At 38.6% G+C, this 12463-nt stretch overlaps 1 protein-coding gene across 1 annotated transcript in view; it reads right to left on the bottom strand.

Moving 5' to 3' along the window:
* Positions 1-11501, bottom strand: part of UMODL1 (uromodulin like 1) — a 48689-nt gene extending 37188 nt beyond the window's left edge. Inside the window, exons 1-3 of the mRNA XM_067466233.1 lie at positions 11402-11501; positions 6882-7124; positions 730-891 (exon numbers count right to left, since the gene is read on the bottom strand). Coding sequence (XP_067322334.1) covers positions 730-891; positions 6882-7124; positions 11402-11501 — 505 coding nt within the window. The remainder of the gene's footprint in view (positions 1-729; positions 892-6881; positions 7125-11401) is intronic.
* Between the last annotated feature and the right edge of the window lie 962 nt (positions 11502-12463).

Below are 12463 nucleotides of genomic sequence, written 5' to 3'. Positions count from 1 at the left end.
CCCCACAATTAATTGCACAAACAAAGGATGAGGCCTGCATAATCTCCTTTGTGGATTGCAGGTCTCCTGATGCTTCCTTGTAATTTACTAGAACTCAACTTGGAAAATGCTTGTTTTTTAAAAAGAAAATATTTTATAAATTATTACTTCTAAATTAAGTAAAAATGTCATTATACAGGCTTCTGTAATCTCAATGTCAGTATGCCTGACAGCCATACTGCCCAAGAAGTTACAGAATTTTTAATTTCAAAAGGTCTCCCGAACTCTGTAGCAGAATCCCAGCCAGACTTGTAACCACATGGGTCATTACAGGATAGATATAGTGATAAGGGTTCCCAGCTTTACATATGCCCCAGGCTCGGAAAAAAACTTTTGGAGGACTTGCAAATAGTCCCCAAAACCAGGAGGAATCTTCCTAACATTGGGAGCCTGCACACACCCATACAGGGGTTTACTCAAGTTGTTGCCATTTACCTTCCAAGGGGAGCTTGGACCAACTTCACCTTGTGCTTGCTCCACGGATGTGCACATGGCCCAGAAAAATAATTTTCCCCCAAATAAAAAGTACCCTGAAATCACTTCTGGTTTTTGTCGAGGGGAAGCCCTATAACGATATTATATCATCACTATCTAGTTCTATGATTATTTTGCACCGATCCTCTCTCATTGACCAAACAAAATATGATTAATGCCTGCTAGAATGAGAGGAAACAGTGGTCAATACTGTACCTTCAGGCACAGGATTGGAACAACCAACTCCTTTAGATGTCTTACAGCATTTTTTATGTTCCGGACAATCCAAATCAAACGTGCATGAAATATCCAATGCTTCCACATCCTTATCTGGACAGGCACCAAGCCTTGAGGCAAATTCACTGGATCTGTTTAGAGCTAAAGAACAAAGCACTTAACAGCAAAATCCACTGCAAAATCCACTACCCAAGGATTTAAGTATGCCCATCAGAATATCTTTCTCTTGTAAAACTGGAAAAGTCAAACCATTCTCTGACTCTTATGATGTACTTGAAAACGAACATGTAAAGGAGAGGGGACGTACACAGATAAAATATATGTTTAAAATCTTCTAGAATGTGTGGAATTCAAAACTCAAAACTTTAGCGGGATTTCTGGAACTGGTGAAGTTGGGGCTTCTTGAAGTTTCACAGTGGGCACTGGATGTGTGACTAGCTCCCTTTCCCTTCTATCTCTCATCGACTATGTACAATCCCCAAAAAATCAAAAACTGAAAAATTTCTGGTCCCAAACATTTTGGATACAGAAGACTCAGCATGTAGCAGCAGCAATAATAATAAAAGTAAGACTGGAGATGTGTCCCTTTCACAAGTCACCTCCTCTTTTATGGAAGAACACTTGGAGAAGGGATCCTTCTTTGCATAGAGGGCAGCCTTCCCCAAAAACTTACCCTCTAGAAGGATTAAACCACTTTTCCTATCACCACAGTCAGGATTAATGGAGGGCAAGCAAAGACAGTGGGAATTCTGTCTGGAGATGCAGAAGGCCAGTTCCATCTAATTCTCAGCTATTTGAAACATCTTCTAATTTTGCCTTCTGTCTTTCTCTTTATCCCCCTTGCTCTGGTTATTACAAAAGGGAAGAAAGTGATGCTGGCAGTAAAGGTTAGGTTTAGGGAAAGGAAGAGGGAAAAAGAGGTAAGGGGTTATGTGAAGCCATACATGTGCATTTTACTGTGTGAAAGAAAGGAAATAATAAAAATTAGGTTTCTCTTGTCCCTTCTTTCAGCTATGTATGTGTGCACATAGAAGTGTGTTTCTACATGAAGATTGTATTTGTTCTCATCTGCAGTGAATCCACTCTTGGTTTTAATTCATACTTTAAAGGATCTATCTCCTTTAATTGGTGAAAGAAGCCTAAATACTTGAAAGGCCTTGGATCCCATTCGGTCTTGGAAGCTAATCTGGGTCAGTTCTAGTAAGTACTTGGATGGCCAATTGTCAACAAATACTAGGTGTTGTGTGTTATATTTCAGAGGAAGAGCCTGGCAAAACTATGAGAATTCCTTGCACAAGAAAACCCCATTAAATTCATGGGATTGCCATAAATCCAAAGGCAACTTGAAGGCACATACACACAAGGTGCGGAATCTAATGTGCAGTATACAGTTCAGCATTTTGGATAGAACCACAACAAGTTGGATTGAAACCCAAACTGATTCATCCCACTGCTGACATGAAAGTAACCATGCATAGAAGCTATTTTTGTAAGGGCATGGTCAAAAAAAAAAAGAGAGTTTGTTGCAATACTACAGTGGCAACAACAGAGGGTATCCCTCTGGGCAGCTAAACCAGGAAACCCCAACTGGATGGCCCCCCATGAGGGTCTTCCTCCAGGGGCAAACCAAGAATGGGCAACTTGGAAGTCCCTGAATAAACTCAGAAGTGGAATGGGCAGAACAAAAGACAACCTGGCAAAATGGCACTACTTAAAAGAATCCCACACCTTATGTGACTGTGGAGCAGAACAGACAACTCCGCATCTGTATGCTTGTCCACTATTCCCTGCCTCATGTACAGAGGAAGAATTGTTGGAGGCTACAGACAATGCCATTGCTGTTGTCCGTTTTTGGTCAAAAGATATTTATCCATCTGCACTCCTTCTATTTTTATCGGTTTTATGCTAATTTATGCAATGCTTTTGATACGAAATCATAGTGGCAACAAAAAATCAGATCAGTTTCTACAATAAACATTCTTTACATATAGTTCATCAGTTAGAAATGAGGGTCAGTCTGTTCACATCTAAATCATTCAAATAAATAAGACATAGTTTTCTCAGTAGGAAGTGGGAATGCTAGCTTTAACCACTATATTTATTTAAAAGGCTGGTGGTAATTAAACATCTAAGACTTTTTCTTCAATACAGGAAGAATAATCTGGTCTGTAGAAGAGTTTTGAGGCCACCTGATATTATCATTAATATTGTGTATTGATCGTATTAATTAGTCATCATTGTTACCTTTATTATTATTGTACAGTACAAAGAAAAACTAAATTACTTCCCAGAGGGTATAAAGCACAATAAAGAAAAATGGCATATAGGTTAGAAATGAGCAAGGCACAAAAGGACAGAGATAATCAGGGAGCAATATACAACTAATGCATATAGTACCTTGAACAAAACTTTGATTCGTTTAGGATAAATAAGGTTTTACACTAAATACTCCAATGGCATCAGATTCCATGTGATCTTGGAAGCTAAGCAAATTCAGTCCTGGCTAGAACACCAAATATGGTGTTCAAAGCAGCTGTTTCTTTCTTCATCTGATGGTATAAACATTTTAGCAGGTCACAGATGTGATCTGTGGGGGGAACAGCACTACCAACTGGGGTGGGCAGCAGTGCTGGCTCAGAGCCATGGAAACCATTAATCTGGAATACCGGGGTTTACATCAGCCCATACAGAGTGACTGACCTCCAACATGTCCCTGTCGAAGTCTATCAAGCAATCGTCCTTACAGGCACGACACCCAGAGTGCAGCCATCTGTCAAACAACCCCTTAACGGCCAGAAACCAGTCAATAGCTCCTTCACTTAGTCAAAGCTCTCCTGAGTTGTGAAGAGGGTATACAGTTTACATGTGTGAGGACAGAATGAGCACAGGAGGACAAAGCATTTGGTACTCCTGTTGTGGCTTTCCAATATTTAAATATTTAGTGCACATCTTTAGTTTTTGGACTCTTTTAAATCTGTAAACTGGTTTTTACATCTTCAAACGAACTGGGCTTATTGTCTTTATGGCTACTACTGCAATACAATAATACAATAATAATTATTAAAAGACAGTGGTGGATGGTGACTTCATTCCAGGTTTTTATCTGATCTTCAAAGGAGTTATCCAAGGTGCTGGAACTATAGAAGGACTTTGGATAGCTCTTTTTATGTTCAGGCAAAAATGTGGGCTAGATTCTTCACCCTACTGACATGAAAGCCATCTGCTAGCACTGCCAGTGGGTGCTGAGAGGATTTAGTGGCACCCATATTCCTATATCAGCCACTCAACGAATTACATATTACTGGGCAGCTCAGTATCTGCCTCCCAGCAATATTTGAAGGGAATAATTATGTTTGTCCAGTAAATGTTGTTGTTGTTGTTGCTCTTGATTTCTTTACTCTCCATATTTTTCCCAAAGCTGGGACCCAAGGTGTATATTATGCACAAACCATCAGTAATCATAGTTTCTCAGCAATGTTCTGTTTTCCAATGTTTCCCAATTAATTAATTGACTTAGTCGGTTTAGTCGTAGTAGAAAGATTCACCAAGAGAAAGAGAGAGAATGAATGAGCTACTCAAAGTGTGAAATGGCCTTCATTTGCCATTCCAGGAAAATTAAATGATATCGTCATATTCAGTATGGAAAAGTGTCCAGGGAAAACTCACACTTAAGTGCCCATCAGATCTTTCAGCTTCATTCATAGAGTGTGCAGAGAAGTCAGTTGGGAGCCGTTAACAACTGTTCAGTGACACACTCTTAATTCACCCCACTTGTTGTCGACTTCCTGGTTTCATTATTTATTTAAGACTATGTCTAGACAGTACATTACCACTCACAGAAGCTGTGACTAAGACTTTGAGGTCTACAGAATGATCTGGAAGAGGCAAGTGATGTACTTTTTCTCTCGACGAGGTCAAAGAAGGGAGCCCTGAACATGTCTGCATTGGGGGGGGGGGGGGGGTGGAAGAGCTTCTCCATTGCTCAGAGCCTTGGGGCAACCTACTTCTAGGTGCAGATCTACTTTTGGAATAAGCATTTACACTGCTAGTGTTGATGTTCATAATTACGTGATTCAAAACGCAGTGCTGGCAGGCTTGCAATGATCAGCTGTAGCAAGTAAAATGGCCATCATTTCTTCCTACAGCCTGAAAAGATTTTGCATTATATGTGGCCAAAGAACCACTACTTCATAAAGGTATATAGAAATCTTTATAAACATTTTATTGTGATGAAACCTCTCTTAAATTGTTGTGAAACAATATGAAATATAAAGCCAGATGCTATGCCAGCACATTCGCAAAACCTCAGATTAAAATGTATTCAGAGCTCAACTTGGGCTAAAAGAAGGATCTGTTTTGGTGAGGACAAAGCATGGTAAGAGTCAAGGGCCACAAATAGTCTGTAGCACTTTGCCCACATCTGTTTTACAGACAGACAATATTAGGAAGCAAGGAGTTGCTGAATATCAGATTTCAGAGGTAACAGGACAAACATCTACCAAGGTAAAACAGTTAGATAGAAAGGAGGAAGGAAAAATAGTTGGGCAGGACGGAAATGGAAGCCAGGTATGTTTTACAAGGGCTTAAATAATCTAAAGACACCAGATCCTATCTGATCTTTGATGCTAAGCAGGATCAGCTCTGGTTAGAACTTGGCTGGAAGACTGTCCATGAGTACCAGGTGCTGTAGGCTATTTTTCAGAAGAAGAAACTTGCAAAACCACCTCTGACTTGAAGATGTCTGTCTAAGTACACACACAGTGGGGGCTTCAAAAAAAAGCATGAGTAATACAGAAGAATAATTTGTCATGCAAAATACTATCAGACTATCTTCTCGGTGAAGAAAAGCTAGAATACGCAGCAGCAGTAATTTACTGGGTAGCAGTCTCAGTTTATAGTTCTTTCTAAAAACAGTCATAAGCTACTGAATAAACACTGCAGTAAAACAGTCCCTTTTGCAATAAGGAGGATTTGAGCAACATATTATACATGGATGCTTAACATTCTGTATGCATAACAAAACAAACAACTGCAGTTCGTTACTAAGAGGCTATGTCTGTTCTTGATGGAAGCCAGAAACAACAGAAGATCCTGCTTAAAGCAGGTAGTGAAAAGTTTAAATAATAGCCCCTGTGTGTGATCCTGGAACATAGACAACAGCTACCACATCTGTATTAAAACAGAAAGAAACACACAATTTTTACAAGTATGACAATTTAATAATTAATTTGACCTTTGAATACTTGCCTCTTAAACTATCCATATGTTCACTGAGACTATTTCCTCTATGGTAGTGTGTGCAAAGTTGGATCTGTGGGCTGAGTAGAGCCTTTTTGTGAACAGAAATCAATTTCAGGTTGTTTATTTTGCTAAAATTGGCTTCTTCGGGTCTAAAAAAGGCACACATCCATAGCAAAATGCCTCCCCCACACATTCTAAAGGACATTTGAGGGCAAAAATATTAATTTTTGAAGGGGCATGGGGGAGCATTTTCTGTGGGCTAATGCAGCTTTGTAGACTCCCATACTTGCCTATTCCTGGAATATGACTGGAATAGGTATCCATGCAAGACTGAGCTTTCGAACCCACCTTCATGACCCATATACATTGTAATGAAAATTGGAGCTTGTACAGAGTAACATTAAAAAGGCCCATGCAATAGGCCACCGATTCTGATCAAGATTCTACATCAAGTGGGCATAAAATAACACGATAGAAATAGCAAATGTGGCTGCTCATTGCTGATGGGAAGGGGAAAAGAAAAGAGAGGAGGAGAGGAGACAATTCAGAGGAGGAGGATGTAGGTGGCTGGGAGAGAAGATGAGATTGCACTCCCAGATGAGAAGCATGATCCATTTCCCTCCCCTCAGAACAAAAGCCAGCTGCTTCTTCCTCCCTGAACTGCCTCCTGTCCCTCTGCACTTGTCAGCAACAGCATCTCTCAGGTCTTGACAGCCCTGTAGAGGAAGAAAATAGCTCCTGTGCCACATCCATTAAAGAGATAGAATAAAAGAATCACAGAGTTGGAAGAGACCACAAGGGCCATCCAGTCCAACCCTCTGCCACATATTCATATTTATAAACCACATTTGTGCCTTCTGGGTTGTCTTTATTATTTACTTAATACTTACGTAAGACACAGTAAAGGCCAACTTGTTCATACCCAATACAGCAATCTGTCAGATTCACAGTCTCTGGGACTGAGATGGAATGATACTCCTCTTTGTATGAGGTTTTGGTGCACTGTCTCCAGGGAATCCATCCTCCACATGGTGTTTGCTTCTCATATGACTTTTGGTAGGCAACCACTTTGTCCACATATTTTGTAACCGTGAAATTGCACAAGTGGTAGCCCAGCAAAGAGAGACCTTTCTCTAAAAAGAAAAAAAGAAGACAGGGCTGTAGGAATATAGTAGAAAGTAGTGATACAAAAAAAAACATCTGGAAACATTGGATTAAAAATACATTTTGAGAATATCCAGAAGTCCAGATGAAAGAGGGCCACATCAATAAACAACAAACAGAATATGAAAATATCCAAAACCTGGTACCTATACTACCATAAAATATAATAAAGTGTTACTTTGAGGCAACTTGTTTAGGGTATCATGACAGACAAGAAAACGGATAGTTCTTTCTTTAAGACTTTGATTTCTGCTGCTTGGGATGGGAAGGTTTCTTGCTGGATTTTCTACTTGCAGATGTTAAAGTAACTGAACTCCATTTGTTTCTCCATTTTTTAGTAAAAACATCTTGTCAAATTATTTTTTAAAGTAACTTGACATGTTTCAAGTTTTTAAAAAGTATCTTGTATGTATTTCTCAAAGGAGAGCAGTTTTTCTCTTGTTGTTTTCTCTTCTGTGAATGGCCTGGCTTCTTACAGGAACTATGCATGTATAAGTCTGAATATTTAAACTGAAGATAAATCACAAGTTCAGTAAATGTATATTTATATATTACTAGCCGTCCTCTGCCATGGGTTGCTGTGGCCCAGTCTGTATGTGTTTTGTGTGTGTGTGTGTGTGTATATATATGGTTTTGTGCATGTGTTGTGTTTTTTTTTTTTTGCTTTTTAAGTCTCTTCTGCTGTGTTTTTCAGAGTTTTTATGAGTGATGATCACTTGTTGGCCTGATATGTGTATTGTGTCCAAATTTGGTGTCAATTTGTCCAGTTGTTTTTGAGTTATATTAATTCCACAAACAAACATTACATTTTATTTATATAGATAAATTGCAAAAAAAAAATAGACGTTCATAATAATATTTCAAGACCAGAGTCACGTTTCAAATTAAATAATTTGAATTTCCTAATGATCCATATAAGCAAATCATGTTTATGTTATTGCTTTTGTTTTGCTTTTTATATGAAATTTGCAAGTATACTAAAGATCATACGTAATAAAAAAATACTGATTCTTCTGATTCAATTGAATTTTCATTTGATTCATTTCTACTATCACTGTCCCAGCATCAAGAGCATTTGCTAAAGAATTCTGGAATTCAAAGCAACCTGGCAGTTAATCTAAGAGGGGGAGACTCAAAGGAAAGAAACTTTTGGATTCCCACTCACCCCTGGAAGTGCCTATTGTACAGAAAAGGTCAAACAGAAGACTACAGGGACTCAGTTTTGGAGTTAAAAAATTATGCTTCCCCATCAGCCAACAAAACATGGAAAGATGAACATGATGTAAGGTCAAGACTCCAATGTTTCCATTCATTTTCTGTCCCTTCCTTCCACTGTGAAAGTCAGACTATTGTGGAAACTGGAACAGTGTTAGACAATGGGCTGTGTGTCCTTTTGAAATGTTTCCAGCTTTCCAAAGACAGTTCTGCTGTCTTAATGAAAAGGAAGCAAACATTGTGTCCTGAGATGGGGGTGAGGGTGGGGTTCACAACTGGTCTGAGAAGCAACATGAGTACACTCCAACTGCCCTGATTTGGCCGGGATAGTCCTGATTTATCAGCTCTGTCGACCCTCTTTTGCCCTTCCCACTAAGTTCAAACAAAAACAAACTGTTGTAGCCTTACCTTGCTTCTGTGTTCTTCTTTATTAATAAAATTATCTATATTAATCATAGTTTTTTGCTTGGCCACACTTGTACTAGTTTGGTTGCTGATGTCGGTTGATGTATTTTTATGGGGTTGAATTTTTTAATTGTGTTGTTTATCTGTTATATGTTTTTGATTGCATTTACTTAGTAATTTTGCCTATGTTGGGCTTGGTCCTTACATAAGCCGCCCTGAGCGCCAAGCCCCAGAGTCAGACACGACTGGACTTAATGTCAGGGGAAAACCTTTTACCTTTACCTCTCCCTCTCCCTCCGTCCCTCCCTCTCTCTCTCTCTCTCTCTATATATATATATATACACACATATATACTATACACACACACACACACTTATACACACACATATCAGTTATATATATACAATGGCAACCAACCAAAAAATAGGAATGTGATGTGTGAAATGAGATCTGAAAGTAAGAATATTATTGTCAATGTAAATCTGACAGATGTACTGGAGGACTGCTGACATTTATCGGAGAGCTGCTAACATTTCTTGTGGACTTCCACCTCATTTTAGTTTTAAAACATGTCTCATCTTAAGAGAAATGTGGAATAAAAATAAATTACAATCTAAAATAGCTCCCTTATGTGTTCTCAAATATAAGAAAGCATTTACAGCCAGTATATAGGGACCCAAAAGTGCAACTATCTTAGGAGAGGTTCGCAACAGAAATGTCCTTTCAATTTAATTCAAAAATAGATCTTTCAGCTAATATATTTTTCCACATTTTATCCTTCTATTTCCCAAGTCTATTTTTGGTTGCCCCTTATTCTCTATAAAATCTGATATTTAAAGGTGACTGCAGTATCTCTGTGGAAAACATTCTCCAGGCTTGACATTTCCTTCGCCTTTTACGCTGTGATAAATCAGGAACAAATAAGGCAGCTTTCTTCAACAGTAAATGGTGGCTGTGGTTTATGTGTCACTTTTAATCAATAGCAAACTGTAGTTGGGGGAGAAGGTTAGACAAGCTACATAATATGTAATGCTCATGTTATGTTAACCAAGCTGTATTTATTCCACAACCTTCTGGGCTTTCAGGTGTCTACCATTTTAGGGGATGGAACTAAAGATTAGAATTCAGGAATATTGTGATTATCTACAATTTTCAGCTTGTATAGATTCATAAAGTTGGAAAATACAAGGGTAACCCTCTGACAGACACTTTTAAATGCCTGTGCTTCAAATTATTCAGAAATTATACACAAAATTATGCTTACGTGTCATCCCCTACACCCACTTGAAATAGATAGTATCTGAAGCCAGTCAGATTATTTAAATGCCTATGCAGAAATTTGGACAAGCCAAAAAAAAAAAGATATAACATTGTAAATACAGAACTTGAAAAACTACTTTTTAAAAAGTGCCATCCCCACATCACAGCTGCTAACCATATTAACATGGGGATCATGGAGGCCAGAGTCCACAGTGGTAAATTTTCCAAGTTCTGGGAAATAATAATTATTATTATTTATGTATTCATTTTTATTCCACTTTTCTCCCATGGGTGGGATTTGAAGCATTTGAAGCAGCATACAATGGTTAAAAACCGCAGAAATTTTATAACACAAAAATCAGCACAGAATCATAAACCAAATAATCAGATAAACAAATTGCACATTACATAAACCATATACAACAAACTTAATAAATACGACATATACTATTAAAAAATTCCCTGGGACTCAGGCCACTGAGTTTATCCATAAAAACAATTGTACTAAGATCCTTAAAACACAATTCACTGCACTTTCATGTAATCCAGAATTAATTATTTACACAGCTAATCCAGAACTGGGGCTTGAAATTGTCTTTATCGATCTTCCTAACAGTAGGGTCAGTTCTAATGAGGAAGAAATAAGCCAGTGCTAAAATAACCTTTCTGCACATAGGGATGACAGAGGACTCACATATACTGTTCCTGCCCATAACTGGTGGTAATACTATGATAATTCAATGGGTCACCATATTCTAGAAATTTGCATTTTCCTGACCCATAAAGCATGTGTGCAGAACACAGATATATGTGCTATGCAACATATTCTTTTCTCCCTTTAGCAATATTCTCTCCCTGACATCTTCTCCAGAGCTGCTTTAGCTGTTCATGCTGCTTAAGCTTATTTCCCTCTGCTAAGAATGGGATCACAGGATTCCAGAGTTAGAAGCAGTACAAAGCCTTATAGTTATGACACACAGCACTTACTCCTAATAAAACAGAGCCCTTCCCTTATACCTTACAAAGCCTGCTCAGAAGCAGGTCCTACTGAGTCCAGTGAAGCTTACTCCCAAGGAAGAGTGCATAGGATTGCATTGCAGTCATTGGGGTTGTTTGCTCCACTTCTCTTTTATAGAGCTTTGATAAAATAAAGTTGTCTCTCTCATCACAAACAATTGGATAGCTAGAGATCGCTGGCAGTTTTCAGAAACCTGAATCTATAATTGCCGGTGGGGTAGAAAATAGGAAATCTTGCTCTGAAAGTAAATTGTCTCCAAGGCATGACTAGATGTTTCTTTCCAAAAAGGATATCTATGTTTTCCATAATTACACTAATACAGACCTGATAGGGTGTATTGTTACTCACCTGTAAAGGTGTTGCTTATTTCAAGCCCTGTCACAATATACAGGATGGAAACAGAAGCAACGAGGATCCTAATAACTGATCTCAAGGAGCTTTTCATCATGTTTGTATTGGTTCTGTCCAGCTGTTGGTATTACATCCAAATTTTAGAAAACAAAGCCAAATATTTCCTGTGTTTCTGCTTCGTACGCACCTAGTCACAGAACAATGTGAGAATCTTGTCACTAACTTGCCTGAGTGGCTTCATTAATGCTTTCCCCCATGGATTGCCAGCATCTCAATTACTGATCCTGGTCCACAACAACCTGACATCGTTATTTACAGAACAACATGCTGATTAAAGCACATTTACTTGGAATCAAGTTTAAAAGAAGCCAACTGGACTAAAGAAAAACGATTCGATAAGGTTAGCATGAGTGGGGGAAAAGTGAAAGAAGATAGGCTGAGTGGGTTAGAGTTAGCTGTAAACCACTTGGAAGAGATGGGATGCAAACTTGGGGAGAAGAAGTATAGATCTTGCTCAATGGAAGGAGATCATCCTTTCCAAGAGAAGTAAAGCAAGGAGAGGATGAAAGTAGTATGCAGTTGAACTGCCATCATAATTCAAGTCTTAAAACAAAGGTGGAGAACCACTTTCACTGTGAGGAGGAAATTCAGTTTTGGAGAAATTGGTAACTGGAGACAGAGGAAAGTGGGTGGGGGGGGGGGGGGACCAGAAATGCCAGGATATTTTGATGAAAACTCTAATCTACTCCAACAATAACTAGACTCAAGAGACGTATTTTAAAAGCAGTGGGCTTACCAAATTTCAAACACAATACTGTCATGGTGAAGAGGGAATGGTCATCTGGAGAACATGGACAGCGGGATTAGAATCCCAGGAGGAAAGGACAGTGTACAAAAGGCTGACCTGTGACTGCAAACTCATGTCTTAAGACATTATTGTACTGTAGTTTGCCTGTGTACAAGATTTTTTGTTGTCTTGTGGCAAACATGGTTTTCTTTATTAGATTTCTTCAGATCAGGTTTTCCCCTGCCTTCTGTTAAAAGAGTATGACTTGCAGT

This window comes from Anolis sagrei, chromosome 3 (genome assembly GCF_037176765.1).
Source record: "Anolis sagrei isolate rAnoSag1 chromosome 3, rAnoSag1.mat, whole genome shotgun sequence".
NCBI lineage: Eukaryota > Metazoa > Chordata > Lepidosauria > Squamata > Dactyloidae > Anolis > Anolis sagrei.
Note: the sequence above shows the minus strand (reverse complement) of the source record. Positions and strands in the feature narration are given on the sequence as shown.